This window comes from Tamandua tetradactyla, chromosome X (genome assembly GCF_023851605.1).
Source record: "Tamandua tetradactyla isolate mTamTet1 chromosome X, mTamTet1.pri, whole genome shotgun sequence".
Classification (NCBI taxonomy): domain Eukaryota; kingdom Metazoa; phylum Chordata; class Mammalia; order Pilosa; family Myrmecophagidae; genus Tamandua; species Tamandua tetradactyla.
The window spans coordinates 78,458,311-78,476,954 of record NC_135353.1 but is presented as its reverse complement, the minus strand read 5'-3'; the positions used below and the strand labels follow the sequence as shown (position 1 = coordinate 78,476,954).

The window sequence follows — 18,644 nt, the reverse complement described above, 5'->3', positions numbered from 1 at the left end:
CTCACTGATATGAACTGACATTAGTGAATAAACTTGGAATATTTCGTTGGTAACAGAGACCACCAGGAGATATAAATAGGGTAAGATATTGGGTAATTGGAGCTGAAGGAATACAGATTGTGCAACAGGACTGAATATTAAAATCTCAGAAGTGGATAGCACAATACTACCTAACTGTAATACAATTATGTTAAAACACTGAATGAAGCTGTATGTGAGAATGATAGAGGGAGGAGGGCTGCAGGCATAAGTGAAATCAGAAAGAAAGATAGACATTAAAGATTGAGATTGTATAATCTAGGAATACCTAGAGTGTATAATAATAGTGACTAAATGTACAAATTTTAAAAATGTTTTTGCATGAGGAAGAACAAAGGAATGTCATTATTGCAGGGTGCTGAAAATAGATGGTAATTAATATTTTAAAATTTCACTTTATGTGTGAGACTAAAGCAAAAAATGTTTATTTGGTACAAAATTTATATCTTGACTGGTGCATTTCCTAATATAACTCATGTAGGTAGCTTTATACCTACATAATGTTCCAAGAACATTATAAGTACTTGAAATCTCAGGTGGAATATGAGATTTTGTTGGTTTGTCTAGAGTGATGCCTCGATGAATCCTGGAGTGATTCGATCAGTGAGTGGAAAAGTATTTGCAATGTCCCCTTCAGGGAATGGTGAGAATGGGGAGAAATTCAACTTTCCCAAGTTGAATTCTTGATATTCTCACAAGCAGTGTGGACAACCAAAGCTATAGGCTGAGCCCCCAGTCTTGGGGTTCGTTCATATGAAACTTAACCCCACAAAGGATAGGTCAAGTCTACTTAAAATTTAGGCGTAAGAGTCACCCCCAAGAGAGCCTCTTTTGTTGCTCAGATGTGGCTTCTCTCTCCAGCCAACACAACAAGCAATCTCACCACCCTCCCCTTGTCTACATGGAACATGACTCCCAGGCGTGTGGACCTCCCTGGCAATGTGGGACAGAAATCGTAGAATGAGCTGAGATTCAGCATCCAGGGATTCAGCAAAACCCTAGAATGAGCTGAGACTCAGCATCAAGGAATTGAGAAAACTTCTCGATCAAAAGGGGGAAGAGTGAAATGAGACAAAGTGTCAATGGTTCAGAGATTCCAAACAGAGTTGAGAGGTTATCTTGGAGGTTATTCTTGTGCGTTGAGTAGATGTCACCTTGTTATTCAAGATGTAATGGAGAGGCTGGAGGGAACTGCCTGAAAATGTAAAGCTGTGTTCCAGTAGCCATGTTTCTTGATGATGATTGATAATGATATAGCTTTTACAGTGTGACTGTGTGATTGTGAAAACCTTGTGTCTGATGCTCCTTTTATCTACCTTGTCAACAGATGAGTAGAACATATGGAATAAAAATAAATAATAGGGGGAACAAATGTGAAAATAAATTTAGTTTGAAATGCTAGTAATCAGTGAAGGCAAGGGGTAAGGGGTAAGGTATGTATAATCTTTTTTTTTTCTGTTTTCGTTTTATTTCTTTTTCTGTTGTCTTTTTATTTCTTTTTCTTAATTGATGCAATTGTTCTAAGAAATGATGAATATGAAACTAAGTGATGATATTGTGAATTACTGATTATATATTTAGAATGGAATGATCACATATTAATATTTTAGTTGGTTTGTTAAATTTTTTTAAATTAATAAATTAAAAAAATAAATTTAGTTTGAAATGCTAGTGATCAATGAAAGGGAGGGGTAAGGGGTATGGTGTGTATAATTTTTTTTTCTGTTTTCATTTTATTTCTTTTTCTGAATAGATGCAAATGTTCCAAGAAATGATCATGATGATGAATATGCAACTATGTGATGATATTGTGAAGTACTGATTATATACGTAGATCAGAATGATCAAAATAGGAATGTTTGTGTTTGTTTGGTGTTTTTTGGTATTTAAAAAAATGAAATAAAAATAAAAGTACCCTGAGAAAGAAAAGTAAATTTGGAGGTCTTGTACTACCTGACTTTAAGGCGTATTGCGAAGGTACAGTTGTCAAAACAGCATGGTACTGGCATAAAGATAGATATATCGACCAATGGAATCGAATAGAGTGCTCAGATATAGACCCTCTCATCTATGGACATTTGATCTTTGATAAGGCAGTCAAGCCAACTCACCTGGGACAGAACAGTCTCTTCAATAAATGGTGCCTATAGAACTGGATATCCACATGCAAAAGAATGAAAGAGGATCCATAGCTCTCACCCTATACAAAAATTAACTCAAAACGGATCAAAGACCTTAACGTTAGATGTAAAGTTCATAAAACTGTTGGAAGAAAATATAGGAAAAGATCTTATAAATCTTTTAAAAGGAGGCTGCTTCTTAGACCTTACACCCAAAGCAGGAGCATTGAAGACATAAATAAATAAATGGGAACTCCTCAAAATTAAACACTTTTGTGGATTAAAGATCTTCATCAAGAAATTAAAAAGATAGCCTACCCAATGGGAGACAATATTTGGTAATATGTCAGATGAAGGTCTTGTATCCAGAATATATGAAGAGATTGTTCAACTCAACAGCAAAAAGACAGACAACCCAATTACAAAATGAGCAGAAGACTTGAACAGACACTTCTTAGAAGAGGAAATACAAATTGCCAAAAGGCACATGAAGAGGTGCTCATCTTCCCTGGCTATTAGGAAAATGCAGATCAAAACCACAATGAGATATAATTTTGCACCCACCAGATTGGCCATTATCAATAAAACAAAACAGCAAGTGCTGGAGAGGATGTGGAGAAACAGGCACACTTATCCACTGTTGGTGGGAGTGTGAAATGGTCTAACCGCTGTGGAAGGCAGTTCGGCGCTTCCTCAGGAAGCTAAGTATAGAATTGCCATATGACCCAGCAATACCATTGCTACGTAGCTACTCAGAGGACATGAGGGCAAGAACACAGACATTTATACGCCAATATTTATAATAGCATTGCTTCCAATTACCATGAGATGAAATCAGCCCAAATGTCCATCAACAGACGAGTGGCTAAACAGGTTGTGATATATACATACTATGGAATATTATGCAGCATAAGACAGAATAAAGTTATGAATTATGTAACAACATGGATGGACCTTAAGGACATTATGCGGAGTGAGATTAGCTAGAAATAAAAGGACAAATACTGTGTGGTCTCACTGATATGAACTAACATTAATGCATGAACTTGGATAATTTCAGTTAAGAACAGAGGTCATCAGGAGACAGAAATAGGGTAGAAATTGGGTAACTGGAACTGAAGGGATACAGATTGTGCAACGGGACTGATTGTAAAAATTCAAAAATGGATTGCACAATACTACTTAACTGTAATACAATAATGTTAGAACACTGAATGAAGCTGAATGTGTGAATGATAGAGTGAGGAAGCCTGGGAGCAGGAATGAAATCAGAAGGAAGGATATAAGATAAAGACTGAGATGATATAATCTAGGAATGTTTGAAGTGTATATTGATAGTGACTAAATGTACAAATTTAAAAATGTTTTGCATGGGGAAGAGCAAAGGAATGTCAGTATTGCAGCGTGTTGGAAACAGATGGTAATTAATATTTTAAAACTTTAACTTATTTGTGAGACTAAAGCAAAAAAATGTTTATTTGGTACAAAATTTATATTTTGACTAGTGCATTTCCTAATATAACTTATGTGGACAGCTTAATTGAACACCAAAAGTACGTGGAACCTTGAGTAGGGCATGAGATTTTGTAGGTTTGTCCAGAATGATGCCTCGATAAATCCCAGAAGGATTTGCACAGTGAATTAAAAAGTTTTTGCTAAGTCCTGTTGGGGGAATGGTGAGAAAGGGGGAAAATTCAACTTCCGCAAGTGGAGAATTCCTGCTATTTTCATAAGCAGTGGGGCCAACCAAAGCAATAGGCTGAGTCCCCATTCTTGGGGTTTGTTCATATGAAACTTAACCCCGCAATAGATAGCCTAAGCCTACTTAAAATTAGGCCTAGGGGTCACCACCAAGCGAAGTGGCCTCTGTTTCTCAGCTAACATGACAAGCAAACTCACTGTCCTCTCCTTGTCTACATGGTACATGACTCCCAGGCTTGTGCACCTTCCTGGCAACGTGGAACAGAAATCCTAGAATGAGCTGAGACTCACAGCAAGTGATTGAGTAAACCTTCTCGACCAAAAGGGGGAAGAGAGAAATGAGACAAAATAAAGTGTCAGTGGGTGAGAGATTCCAAACAGAGTCAAGGGGTTATCCAGGAGGTTACTCTTATACATTAAATAGATATCACCTTTTTAGTTAAGGTGTAACAGAGAGGCTGGAAGGAACTGCCTGAAAATGTAGAGCTGTGTTCCAGTAGCCATGATTCTTGAAGATGTTCATATAATGATATAACTTTCACAGTGTGACTGTGTGATTGTGAAAACCTTGTGTTTCACAAGGTTTCTTTTGTATACTTTATGGACAGATGAGTAAAACATGTGGATTAAAAATAAATAAATAATAGGGGGAACAAATGTTAAAATAAATTTAATGGATTGGAACCCTAGTGATCAGTGAAAGGGAGGGGAAAGGTTATGGGATGTACGAATTTTTTTCTGTTTTCTTTTATTTTTTCTGAATTGATGTAACTATTCTAAGAAATGATCATGATGATGAATATACAACAATGGGATAAAAAATAAAATGTTCATATTGTGTGTTGATTGGTTTTATTAATAGAAATTTAAAAAGTTTAAAAAAGTAAGTAGAAATTGCCCCAGGAGGAGCCTGAAGCACCCATAGAAGCTGAGAGAACCATTCTGAAACCAATCCAAGAGAGAAGAGCCAGCAGACGTCATCACATGCCTTCCCATGTGAAAGAGGAACCACAGATACCCTCAGTCTTTCTTCAGTGAAGGTATCATTTTGTTGATGCCTTAGTTTGGAGATTTTTATGACCTTAAAACTATCAATTTGTAAAGTAGTAATTCCTCTTTGAAAAAGCCAACCTATTTCTGGTATATTGCATTCGGCAGTTTTAGCAAACCAAGACAATCTACTCTCAAATGTTTAGAAAATAAATGAATAGACAGATAAGATAGAAGAACATAGCAAAAGTGGCAAAATGTTAAAAGGTGGGTATCTGTGTAGAGGGTATGTTGGTGTTTTCTGGGTTTTGTATGATTTTTGTATCTGTCTTATAAGTTTGAAATTATTCTAAAATAAAAAGTTAAAAAAACATTTATTGAGACCTGTTTTGTCTCCCAGCATATAATCTATCCTGGAGAAAATTCCATGAGAACTAGAGAGGAATGTATATCCTGGTATTTTTAGATGCAATGAACTATATATATGTCTGTTGGTCTAATTTACTTATCAAATTTTTAAGTTTTCTATTTCCTTGTTGATCCTCTGTCTGGTTGTACTATCTGTAGAAGAGAGAGGTCTATTGAAGTCTCCCACTCCATTTTAGAAACATCTATTTCTTCCTTCACTTTTGCCAATGTTTGCCTCGTGTACTTCAGATCTCCTTGATTTGGTACATGAGCAATTATTGTTTATTGTTATTTCTTCTTGGTGAATTGTCTCTTTTATTAACATATAGTGTCCTTCCTTGTCTCTTATGACATTTTTGCATTTAAAGTCTATTTTATCTGATATTACTATAGCTACCCCTGTTTCGTTTTGGTTATAGCTTGTGAGTGTTATTTTTTTCCATCTTTTCACTTTTAGTGTATTTGTATCTTTGGGTCTAAGACATGACTCTTGTAAACACCATATAGATGGATCATACTTTTTAATCCATTCTGCAAATCTGTGTCTTTCAATTGGGGAGTTTAATCCATTCACATTTAAAATTATTACTGTAAAGGCAGTACTTGAAGCAACCATTTTATCCTTTGGCTTTTATTTGTCAGATATAGTTTCCCCTGTCTCTCACACCTCTCTTTCCTGTCTTTTTTTTTTCAGCCAGCGGAACTCCCTTTAATATTTCTTGCAGGGGAGGTCTGTTTTGAACAAATTCTCTCAACATTTATTTGTCTGAAGATTTTAAACCCTCACTTTTGATGGAAAGCTTTGTTGTGTTGTGTTTCTCTAGTATGTTTTGCTATTTCTCTGTGAGTTTTGCTATTTTTCTATTTATTCTTTCAAATTCTTCTTTATGGTTTTCTGAATGTCTTCCTGATCTCCTTTATGTCATTAGCCATCCCACTCATTTTATTTAGTAAAGTTATATGAGCATCATTGATTAGTTGTTCCAAAGTCTGTGTCTCCTCTGGTGTTTTAATTTAGTCATTAGACTGGGCTGTATCTGTCTGCATCTTCATGTTGTTAATGATCTTCTGTTGTCTTCATGGCATGTAAGTTATCTTGATAGGGTTACTTTGGATGTTGATTTCCTTCAGTAGTCTAATGCTTTGTATTTGGGGGATACGTATGAAACGAGCAGAATATAGACTGTGGGGAGGGGCACAAAAATGCGGTGATGGGTTCCAGTGCAGGTATATGCACTGACGGGGGACTCTATGCTGGTGCCTGTGACTGTGGGGTGCACGTCATAAGGTTGTAGAGGCGCAGTGTGGGGGCTGTGGGGGTGAGATACAGCTCAGGCAGGCCTTGGAGTGCAGGAGTAGGGTGCAACCTGGGGGACATAGAGGTAGGGCATGGCAGGAGGCTGATTGGGGGGCTGAGCAATTGTGGGGGCCTGGTATGTGGGCAAGATGCAGGTGGGTGCACGAAGCATGTGGGTTGTGAGTGTCAGGGTGTGGAGTACAGGGCACAGAAGTTGGGCCATAGGGAGATTGGGTGTGTCCTTGCGCAGGTGGAGAGTCCAGGGGCGCTAGGATGTGGATGTATGAATGTGTGTTGGGGCAGGCCACAGGTCACAGAGGTTGTGGGATGTGTTTCACTGTGAGGTGATAACAGGTTGGCAGGACCTTGGTGGGTTTACAGGTGCAGGGGTGGCGTGGGGTAGGAGTGCCTGCTTATGTAGGACAGAGGCTATTTAGCACAGATGTACCTGAGAGTACTTGCCAAGTGTGGGAGAAGGGCACTTGTGCTGTGGGGTGGGGCAAGGGTATGCACGTGTGTGGGGCAGGAGTCGTAGGGTACAGTAGTTAAGAGGTTCATGTATCAACACGTGGGTGCCTGGCAGGGAAAATGTAACTGTGCTGGTGCGTGGATCTGGGTGGCCAGGCCCTGGTGTGTTCAGGTCTAGGGGGCAGGGCCCTGGTGTGCATGTGCACAAAGCTCAGAAGCAGAGGGGTAGGATAGTGCCTGTGTGAGCTAGGGGGCGGGTGTGGCCCAGATGCACAGGTCAGCACCCACTCAGAGCTGAGGGGGCATGTTGTGAGTGGGGGCATGTTGTGAGTGGGGGCATGTTGTGAGTGGGTGCATGTGCATGCCTGAGTCTGGGGGACCAGATGCTGATATGCATATGCGTAGAATTCAGGGGAGGGGGGCAGGTGTGGTTGAGCAACTGTATAGTCTGGGTGCAGGTGTGGCCCAGGTATGAAGGTGAGTGCCTGCAGACTGGATGCACAGGTGACTGCCTGCAGGCGGCAGAGGGGTAGATGGGGGTCAAGGGGCTGGCTGTGGGTATGCAGGTATCTGGTGGGGCAGAGCGAGACTGTGTGCTTGCATGGGAGAGGTGGGTTGGGCTGGGACAGGCTTGTGTACCTGCACGGGGTGGGAATATGGGGTGGGGATGTGCAGGGAGTGCGATCAGGGTGGGGGTGCTTGGAGCATGGTGGTAAAGTGGGTGACAGGGTTCAGGTGCGTGGGGTGTGCGGGGAGTTGTAGGTCGGGGCGATGTCAGTGTGCATGAGGGTAGCAAGTTCAAGGAATGCAGCTTGGCTGCCTGTGTCCCTGTCTGTGCATTCCTGAGGGCTCCGGGCTTCCAATTGAAAGGGGTGCATTATAGGCTGTTTGCATTAGCTGGCTGGTCTCTGGTTCTCTGTGTCTCACTTCTGCTTTTTCAACCAGGGCCTCCCTGTATGGTATAGAAGAACCTCCCAGGTCACTTACAACCTGGAATTGCTCTCCCAGGCTTTTTTCTGTCCCTTCTCTACCTGTTCTTTGGAGCAGGGGTAACTCGACCTATCTTATTCCACCATCTTCCCAGAAGCCCATATCTTTTTGAGTGAAAATGAGATGAGAGCATGCATGACCCATCTGATGTTATTCAGCTTCCATTGTACAAATGAAAAGTATAAAATGCATCTGAAAAGTTAAATGAATTCCTAATGGGCAATGTTTTTAAAAATCTGGTTCTACCGTAAGTACATGGAACCTTGAATAGAAAGTGAGATCTGGTTGGTTTGTACAGGTTAGTGCGATTCCCCAGTACATTTCTGCCCAGTAATCTGGGCAGAAAATAAAAAAAAGTATTTGCATGGTCCTCATGAAGGAGTGGGGGGGAAAAAGTGGAAATATTAAACTTCCTGATACTCTTGCAAGCATTTGGGACTGCTAGTTTAATAGGCCAAGCCCTTGATCTTGGGGCTTGCCCTTTTTAAACTTATTCCTGTACAAAAGAAGCTAAGCCTACTGATAATTATGCCTATGAGTCACACCTAGAGAACCTCTTTTGTTGCTCTCAGATGTGGCCTCTCTGTCAACTCTGCAGGTAAACTCACTACCCTCCCCTCTATGTGGGACATGACTCCCAAGGGTAGTAAATCTCCCAGGCAACATGGACATGACTCCCAGGGATGAGCCTGGACTTAGCATTGTGGGATTGAGAAGGCCTTCTTGATCAAAAGGAGGAAGTGAAATGAAACAAAATAAACTTTCAGTGGCTGAGAGATTTCCAATAGAGTCTAGAGGTCATTCTGGAGGTTATTCTTATGCATTATAAAAAGGTATTCCTTTTTAGTTTTTCGTGTATTAAACTAGCTAGAAGAAAATAAGTGAAACTGTTGAACAATATTCCAGTAGCCTTGGTTCTTGTAGATGATTGAATAAATGTATAGCATTCATGGGGTGAAAACCTTGTGATTGACATTCCCTGAATGTCCCTGAATAGACAGATGAGTAAGAAAATAAAGACAAAAATAATTAAATAAAAAGGGGTTTAAGGGGTATAGGATGGTTTGGGTGTACTTTTTAATTTTTATTGTGTTTCTATTTTTATTTTTTTGGAGTAATGGAAATGTTCAAAAATTGATTGTGGTTCCCGGTGCTTTCCCATGTAAAAAAAAAAAAAACAGAAAATTGATTGTGGTGATGAATGTACAGTTCTATATACTGTGAACCATTGATTGTACACTTTCAATGATTATATGGTATGTGAATATATCTCAATAAAATTGCATTAAAAGAAATAAAAATAAAATCTGGTTCTTTTCTAATCAAGTCTTAATTGGTCATTCCACATATTTATAATATAATAACTACTCTTCATACTTATCTTGTATCATTCCACATATTTATAATATAATAACTACTCTTCATACTTATCTTGTATTATTATAAGATCCTGAGGTATTTTTGAATCATGGAAGATTACTAAATTGTTAGGTATTACTTTAGTTTTCTTGTACCCTTAATTCTTCAAATAATAGTACCCCATATATGGTATGTGGTTGCTGTTATTAACCACTGTTAACTAGAATACACCATTTCAATGATTTATGGTATTAGAAAACCACACTCAAAAAATACATTGGAATTTTTGAGAAATGGGCATCTATATCAACAGGATCAGTAAGTTCAATTTCATTTAAAGGTGTCATTTAAATATCTATCACCAGTAAAACTGAATTCCTTAGAACAGTTTCATTATATTTCATTATTATTAAATGTTACACTTCTCCCATTCTTTTTTTCCTAATTTTAGGTATCTTAGAAAATATGATTACTCATTCCAAAGGTTTGAAAAAACTGGAAACGCCATGTGACTTTGCTGTATCATTCCTTACTTTTGGATACTGTGATAGTGATTTCTGCTCCAGATCTAGTTTTGGGAACTTGTGACCCATATTTAAAACCAAATAGAGATCCTCTCTCCCCAAACTTTTATTTTTGTTCCTTAAAAGTGGGTTAGTTTCTTTTGTTAAAAGTGTTTGTTTTTATATTCAAACTTCCTAATTCTTCTTCATTATTTATAGTTGATAAAATTAAAAATGAGACAATTATTATTTTCTTGCTTTATCTATGAAATTCTCATCTTACAAGTATTTCCTTTTTTTGTTTCCTTTTTGGTTTTAATAGAACATTCAAATAAAAACTTTGGCAGATGATGTGGTAAGGTGGTCTTAGTAGCATGATATTACATTATCTGTGCATGCTGCCTTTTTATTGAAGTCAATGGACATTAAAGCATTGATATATGTAAGATATAAAATGTAAAAATGTATAAAAGTGCAGTAGAATGGAAGAATTGTCAATAGAGTGACCTCTTCTTAAAATATTGTAAACAGTTGTATGAGATCCCAATATTGATTTTATTATACTTATATATGCATTAAACAAATCTTTAAAAAAAATCTCTACGTTATTCTAATTTTGGAAAAAACAGAGATGTCCTTTTTGTATAGGCAAATAAATTGTGAGTATGCTAAACATTCATATTACTATTGGAGGACATTTGAAGCAGAAAGGAAATTAAGTTCATTAGCCAGATATGGGCTGTTAAATTTAAATAGCTTAAATATTTTCAAGCTGAGTCTCAAAGTAAAACTTTATTAAAAGTTATGGGCTCAAAATTTAAATGTACCATTTTATTTGCTAACATTTTTAAAATGGTATTTTAAGCAGTGTCAATTTTTTCTTTGTGAAATTACCTATCTGCAAGCAATGTAATAAACTGTTAGTGCTTTAAAGAGGAGAAAGAATATGGCTTAACTTCATTTTCTTATCAAGATATAGCTGAAAGCAAAATCCAGTTTTCTAAATAGACATGAAAGACGGTGGAAGATCAAATATACATGTAAATAATGCTACTCAGTAGCTAGCACTGGAAAAGTAAACATAAACAGATATGAAGGGAAAGGAAAAGAGATGTGTTGATTTAACGGTCAATTGCATATTTAAATGCTTTCATGTCCATATCTTTCAGTGAAATTTGACTGTTGGATATATGCTCAGCTTATTTAGGATTACTTAATTTGTTTTCTTGAGTGGTTTGATGATATACTAATTATCTAAACCATCTTAATTTTCCTCAAAGTGTTAAAAGAAAATTTGAAAAAATAGTTCAAGATTATTTGAAGTCCCGGATTTTAAAGTAAAAAAATGTGAACACTGGAATAGAAACCAGGGCTTGTGACTTTAGGCGAGTCACTTTTTCTATGAATTAAGAGTTGATCTAGACAATTTTTCAAGTTTCTTACCAGCTCTACAATTTTAAGATTTGTATAGACTCTTTCTAATCAACCATCTACACAAATCATTTTTGTAACCTGAATAAGCTGCTTAAAAATACCACTCAGATTTCTTTCAAAGTATACGTTTTAATAAAAAGTGTTTTCTTTGAATCATTAAAATTAAAGGTATGGTCTTTCAATGAGGGTCAATATAATTTTACAGAAGCTGTGATAACTTTTTTCAAACTTTTGACAAGTTAAAATAGTTTATGAGGACTATGGTGAAATGGCAGTGAAAATATGCTGATCCTTATATCTAACGTGTCTGCTTATTTAACATGAGCTGAAGGTTTGCATGTGCTTCTTAACAGATGACAGAATAAAACTGAGTTCTGTGTTTTTTGTACATTACTAATTTTTGATGTCTCATGTTTTGTGGTTTAAAATAGTGGCATCTTTACATGCAGCTGAAGTCATTAACTTATTTTATGGAAAGCAGCAAGCTAATTATTAGAGATTGTACATGGAATCAAAGGTGGTTTAAATTCAATGTCCATAAAATAGCGAGTTTTCATAATTATATTTGTAGGAATAAGATATTTCTATGTATGTTATTTTCCAGTTAATGGAAAAGATGATCTTTTTATTTTTGTTTTGCTTCCTTGTTGGTCCTTCTTTTTAGAGAGAAAAAGTTGGGGGAAATAATAATAACGAATAGCATATAAGCACACTAAACACATTAACTTCTTTAAATCTCACAATAACCTAGCTAATGTCATATCCCTACTTTATAAACGCAAAAACAGGCATAGAGAGACTATGTAACTTGTAGGTTTACTTAGCTCATAAATGGCAGAGCCTAAACCCAGGTAGCCTGCTTCAGACTTAACCATTATACGCTACTCCTATGGTGAGAAATTATTTAATATTTGTCACAAATTTTGCCAGTTTGAAGAAGAGAAAAATTGCTGTTATTTCCCCTTAGACTGTATTTCAGAAGGTCCTTTTATTTTCCTTTTCTTTTTCCCATAGTTGTAAAGTTGCCACCAAAGACACATTTCTCCCTCAAACAACCACAGGAATTTGATCCAAGGTTTCTTTTTCTTTTTCTTAAACTATTTATTGTGAAAAGCAGAAATGATAAAGGATTAAGTTTTACTTTTGAGGAACACTTTTCATCCCTAGACTTCTGAGGCTTTGAAGAACTACTTCAAGGTTTCAAAATAGTACAATCTCTAACTGGAGCTTGCTGCTTAAAATAACATTTTTTCAAAAGACAATAACGATATATATTATACTAAGTTCCATTCTAATGTTTCAGTTCTTCATATTTGTGGTTCTTGATCTCTTTCTTAGGGTTTTAAAAAATTTTATTTCTGCTTACAGCGTGACCGAATTACAAGTTTTAGAAAATCTACTGTCAAAAAAGAAAAACCTTTTATTCAACATCCTCTTGATTCTCAAGTTGTGATGAGTGAGTTTCCAGCTGCTCAGCCATTATATGATGAACGATCTTTGAATTTGTCTGAAAAGGAAGTACTGGATCTCTTTGAAAAAATGATGGTAAGAAAGATCCCTAATTTTGTTGTAATTTTAAAATGTGTGTTCCCAGAATAGTGATGGGTTTTAAATAGGTATAGTTGTATGGACTGTATTTATATCACTTAAATGAGAGACCAGAAACTTGTTGATAGAACAGAACTATTTTCAAAAGTATCTGTTTTTAGAGCTAATGCATCCTTATTTATCTGTCCCTTCCACTATGAGCTCCTAGAAGCAGGGGCTGTTTTATTTATCTTGTTCTTTAGCATTTAGTAGTCTCTGGTACATGAAATCAGTGAACCACTTTATGCACCCATTTCTACAAAGCAAAGCAGACCTAAATCCACTTTGCTGAAAATGACCTGTGATAATCATGTTGATTATATGAAATAGAGTTGGGAGGGTAGAGGGTAAGAAACCATAAAGAGGACAGAGACTTAAGTTTGTTTAAATGTCAGCCATCATACAATCTATATTTTCTAACCAGCTTCCCATATTTTATAGCATGTGTTCTGGATTATTTCTTAGGTTAGATAATAAGTATAATATTCTGAGTATTCTTCAGCTTATTAGGAGAAGAGAGAACCGATGAGGCTTTGAGACTCATTATATTGTCTTGCTTGACCGGAGAAGTGGAGAACTGGATGCATAATTCATTCATTCATTAAAAAATTTATGTGGGTGTCTATTTATCTGGTGTTGGGGTCCACAGGGGTTTCAAAGATCCTTACACCTATACCAAAATAAAAGGTCGAAAATCACTGAAATATAGACTCTTCTAATCTGCCCAATATGGACCACCTAGTTACCACCCCTTTCTCCACACCTTCAGTATCCCTCTTATGCCTAGAGGAGTTAGGAGGCCTTCGGTAAATGTTAATTGAAAGTTTTTGAATGAACTTTTATCTTTACCTTTAAGCTTTTCCTCGACTGTTCCCTTATAACTAGCATCTGGCTTTCCCCCTGACACAACTTCTGACATCCCTACCTTCGAACCCTTCTTCCTAGTCCTTTGGAGTACTTTTTCCTCCTGCTCCTTCCATGCTGTCTTTGAACTGTCTTTCAACAATTTTTTCTCTTGTGAAGTCTATTATCTATGGTACTTCCTTGATGATGATCATTCCTGGCATACAGTTTTCCTTTTCACTTTTTCCTTTGCTACTCATTTTGGTGATTTCGGCTACTATGTTGCTAACCCCTTCATTGATTTTTCATTGTTTGTTCCTTGATTTCCTAAACTCTGACCTCTTAATGTATATGTGTGTGTGTGTGTGTGTGTGTGCGCGCAAGCACATATATAGGTATGTAACATATTAGATTGTTTCATCATTTAGAATGATTCCACCACTACAATCTTTAACTATGAAATTTTTCTCAAAAGCTGAACCACCTATTCTACATCTCCCAGACCCTTAATTCTACAGAATATTTATTGCATAGTGGTTAAAACTTGGAATTTGATGTCTTTCAGTCATAAGTTTCACTTTTGGCTCTGCCGGTAAACCTGTCACATTGTGAAGGGTATATAAACTTTCCAAATTTTATTTTCCTTAACTCTAATAAAGATAGATATAAGCTCATCTACTTAATATGGTTATTTTTAGAATCAGAGGAGAGAATATTCCTAGAATAGTGTCTGGCATATAAGTTTTCTGTATAAGCATTTTTATAAATGTTTGTTTCATTTCTTTTCTCTTTATCAGGTAAAGCTCTGTTCTTTTTTTAATTGCCAGTATTTTCTGATCACTTAGATTTCCCCTCAGCCTACAATCCGGCTGTTCTCCCTTAGTTTCTCCCCTCAAAGCAACAATGATAGAAATATTCCTTGATATTATTAATCCTTTTAATCACTGTCGTCTTTCTTCTCTTCACTGAAAAACTATACTTTCTGCTTTAATCTGCTGACCAATTTGGTTACTATTTTTCTTGCAGTGTTGAAATACTTTTCTGAATTTATCAGTGGAGTTAAAAAAACTTAGCAAATTGAAGTTCAGTATTTTTGGGCCATCTTTAATCAGTTCATTTTTCCTTCCTTTGTCTTCTCTTCTTGTCAGTCTCATTGGTTCTGCTTTTGCAATAACTTTCATTTGTATCCTCAGACTTGCCCTAGTTGAGATGATATCGTTCTTTCTCTCTTTCTTTTTTTTGGAGGGGGGAGGGATGGCTACTAAAATAGCCTCCTAACTGGTCTTCCTCATATCCTCTGGGTCTTGCTTATTCTAATCCAGTATTGTCCTATTAATGGTTCTGAAGCAGAGTGCATTTCATATGCTCTAAGTGGGCCCTTATATTTCCAGACAAGTATTTTGTATGTCTCAAGTCCATTCCTTTAACTGTACTCCTAGAAGACTATTTCCCACCTTTACTTCATGGTTTATTTTAGCTTCCTAGGTACTAAAACAAATAACATACCATGGGTTGGCTTAAATAATGGGAATTTATTGGTTCATGGCTTTGATGCAAGGAGAAGTTCAAAACTAAGGTGTCAATAAGACAGTATTTTCTCCCAGAAGACTATAGCGTTCTGGGGTTGGCTGACAACAATCTTTGGTCCTTGGCTTTTCTGTCACATGGCAGTGCACATGGTAGCCTCTCCTGGCTTCTCGATTCCATTGGCTCACAGTTTCTTGTTGCTCCATGCATCCTCTCTCTGTGGTCTTCTCTATAAGGTCTCCAGTAATAGAATTAAGACCCATCCTGATTCAGTCTGGCCACCTTAACTGAAGTAACCTCATCAGAAGGTCCTGTTTACAATGGGCTTACACTCACAGGAATGGTTTACGATTAAGAGCATGTTTTTCTGGGGTATATAACTGCAAGTCACTAAATACCATCCTCTGGACCCTAAAAAGACATGTTTTTTCCTCGTAAAAAATCATTTCATTCCGTTGCAACGTCTTCAAAGCCTTAGGCCATTTTAGTAACAATAATAAGTACAAAGTCTGATCAGAATTGGTGTAAAATTCTCCTCTGTGTGTGGACCTGTGAAGCCTAGAAAATAAGTTATTTGCTTACAATATATAGTGTTAGCATGGGCATAGGATAGTCATTCCCATTCTTGAATTGAGCAGTTAGAAAGAAAACTGGTCACAGATCCTAAACAATTCAAGAGTCAGGGTCTGAGTAACATCTGTGGCTTGATTTTTTTTTGTGCTCTGGGCCTGATGAAATGGCAGCCCCACCCCTTCCAGATGCTAGTGTAGCAGCCATACTCTTCCTGTACACTGGGGTGTAGGCTCTACCCTCTGTGAGCATTGGGATAGTGTCTAGAAACTCTACAAATGCTGGGGCACAGGCCCTATCATCTTTAAGCATGGGGATAGCATCAGGTGAGCCTGCTCTCTTGGCCTGAGATTTCTTCAATCCAGACCTTGGCTCCCATTGCTCTTTCCTTGAAATCATTCTTCCTTAAGTTGGTCCCTCTTCTGTCCCTTTCAGGCATTACTTCTGTTCATGCAAATTTCACAAAAACCTTGTTGGCTTTGCATGCAGTTCTAGGGAGGCCAAACCATCAGACAGTAGAACTTTCTGCAGATCCTTCCTGGATAACTGTATTTCCAATCCTGAATTCTACTGAAATGACTGACAGTATCCATATTCAACCTCACCCTTTTTTTTTCTTCCTAACATTTTTAAATTGTGCAATACAACATATATACAAAAAAGCAATAAATTTCAAAGTACAATGTAATAAATAGTTATAGGACAGATTTCAGAGATTGGTATGTGTTTCACTTCCACAATCTTAGGTTTTTCCTTCTAGCTGCTCCAAAACACTAGAGATTAGAAGAACTATCAATATAATGAATCAGCAGTCATACTCATTTGTTAAATCTTCTCTTCTCTGTTATAATTTTTCCTTCTCCTTTGATCTTTCTCCCAATTTTTAGGGGTATTTTGACTATGTCCATTCTAAATTTTTCATGTTTGAAAGGGCTGTCCATAATGTGGGATGGGGGATGGAACTAGTTGATGTTCTGGATGGGCTGGCTTCTCTAGGTTTCAGGACATATCTGGTCTAGGGACCCATCTAGAGGTTGTAGGTTTCTAGAAAGTTACCTTAGTGCATGGAACCTTTGTAGAATTTTATATATTGCACTAGGTGTTCTTTAGGATTGGCTCGAGTAGTTTTGGTTGGGGTTTGGCAAAGTTATGATAGGTAGCAATCTCTAACTGAAGCATGGATAACAGTGACCTTCAGAGTAGCTTCTTGACTATTTGAACTCTTTCAGCCACTGTTACTTTATTAGTTACGCTTCTTTTCCCCCTTTTGGTCAGGATGGAATTGTTGATCCCACGGTGCCAGGGCTGGACTCATCCCTGGGAGTAATGTCCCACATCGCCAGGGTGTTCATTTCTGGTTGTCATGTCCCACATTGGGGGTGGGTGGGTAATGATTTTACTTGCAGAATTGGGCTTAGTGAGAGAGAGAGGCCACATCTGAGGAACCAAAGTGGTTTTCTGTAAGTAACTCTTAGGCATAACTGTAGGTAGGCTTAGGTTCTTTGCTACATAAATAAACTTCAGAAGAGCAAGCCTCAAGATCAAGGGCTTCGCTTGTCGACATAGCCTTATCCTCTTTTGTAAAGAGTTGTCAGTTATACTCTTATTTGGAGTCTTTTCCTCTGGGGAGCTCCAGAAAACTTAAGGAGGTCCCCTATAGAGCCACTACTGGCCCTAGTCTCAGAGAACCCTGTGTGGATAGCATCAGAATTTTCCTGATTTCTGGTTTCCTCATTCTTAAGAGTTTATCCCTTTCCTCTAGCATTTTCTGGAAGCTGCAAAGAAAAGTCAGATTGCATTTTCCACACTTAACTTGGAAATCTCCTCTGCTAAAATAGTGAAATTCATTGCTTACTAGTTCCACTTTCAATCTGACATCAGAACACAATTTTGCCAAGTTTTCTGACTCCTTAAAACAAGGATCACCTCTCCTCCAATTTCCAGAATAACATTCATCATTTTCTTCTATGACCTCATCAGAAATACCTTAATGTCTGTATTTCTACCAACACTCTCCTCAGTGTAATCTAGCCTTTTTCTATCAAGCACCTCACAGTTCTTCCAGCGTCTAGCTATTACCCAATTCCAAAGCTGTTTCCACATTTTTAGGTATTTGTGATAGCAGCACCCCACTTTTCAGTACCAAAAACTCATTTCATTATCTAGCTGCTGTAATAAGTATGATGCAATGAGTTGGCTTAAACTATGGGAATTTATTTGCTCATTGGTTTGTGGACAGGAAAAGTCCAAAATCAAGGTGTCAGCAAGGTTGTCCTTTCTCCCAGAAGAGTGTGTTGTTCTGGACTGGCTGCCAGTGATCCTTGGACCTTCACTTTTCTGTCACATGGCATATACATAACAGCATTTTTTACTTTTTTCTTCAGGGTTCTGTTGATTTCCAGTTTCTAGCTGCTCCCTTTGTCTTCTCTCTGTGGATTTTTCTATAAGCCCTCCAGTGATATGATTAAGACCCATCCTGATTCCTTTGGGCCACACCTTACTGAATTAACCTCATCAGAAGTTCCTATTTGCAATGGGTTCACACCATGTGCTGGTTTGGAGCTGTTATGTACCCCACAAAAAGCCGTGTTCTTTTTTTTATTAGAGGGGCTATGGGTCACACAAAATCATGCATAAAACACAGTATTTCCATGTACCATCTTATAATTACACCTTGCATTCATGTGAAACGTTTGTTACAATTGATGAAAGTACGTTTTCACAATTGTACTATTAACTGTAGTCCATGGTTTAACTTAGGGTTCACTGTTAATGTTCTGCAGTTCTAAGGATGATGTTCTTTTAACC

At 37.4% G+C, this 18,644-nt stretch overlaps 1 protein-coding gene across 5 annotated transcripts in view; it reads left to right on the top strand.

Moving 5' to 3' along the window:
* Positions 1–18,644, top strand: part of DIAPH2 (diaphanous related formin 2) — a 997,375-nt gene that overhangs the window by 57,992 nt on the left and 920,739 nt on the right. For 4 of the 5 annotated variants that reach the window (XM_077145442.1, XM_077145441.1, XM_077145440.1 and 1 more), the window contains exons 2-3: positions 10,198–10,230; positions 12,678–12,854. In XM_077145442.1, coding sequence (XP_077001557.1) covers positions 10,198–10,230; positions 12,678–12,854 — 210 coding nt within the window. The remainder of the gene's footprint in view (positions 1–10,197; positions 10,231–12,677; positions 12,855–18,644) is intronic. The other variant, XM_077145438.1, reaches the window with a different exon arrangement.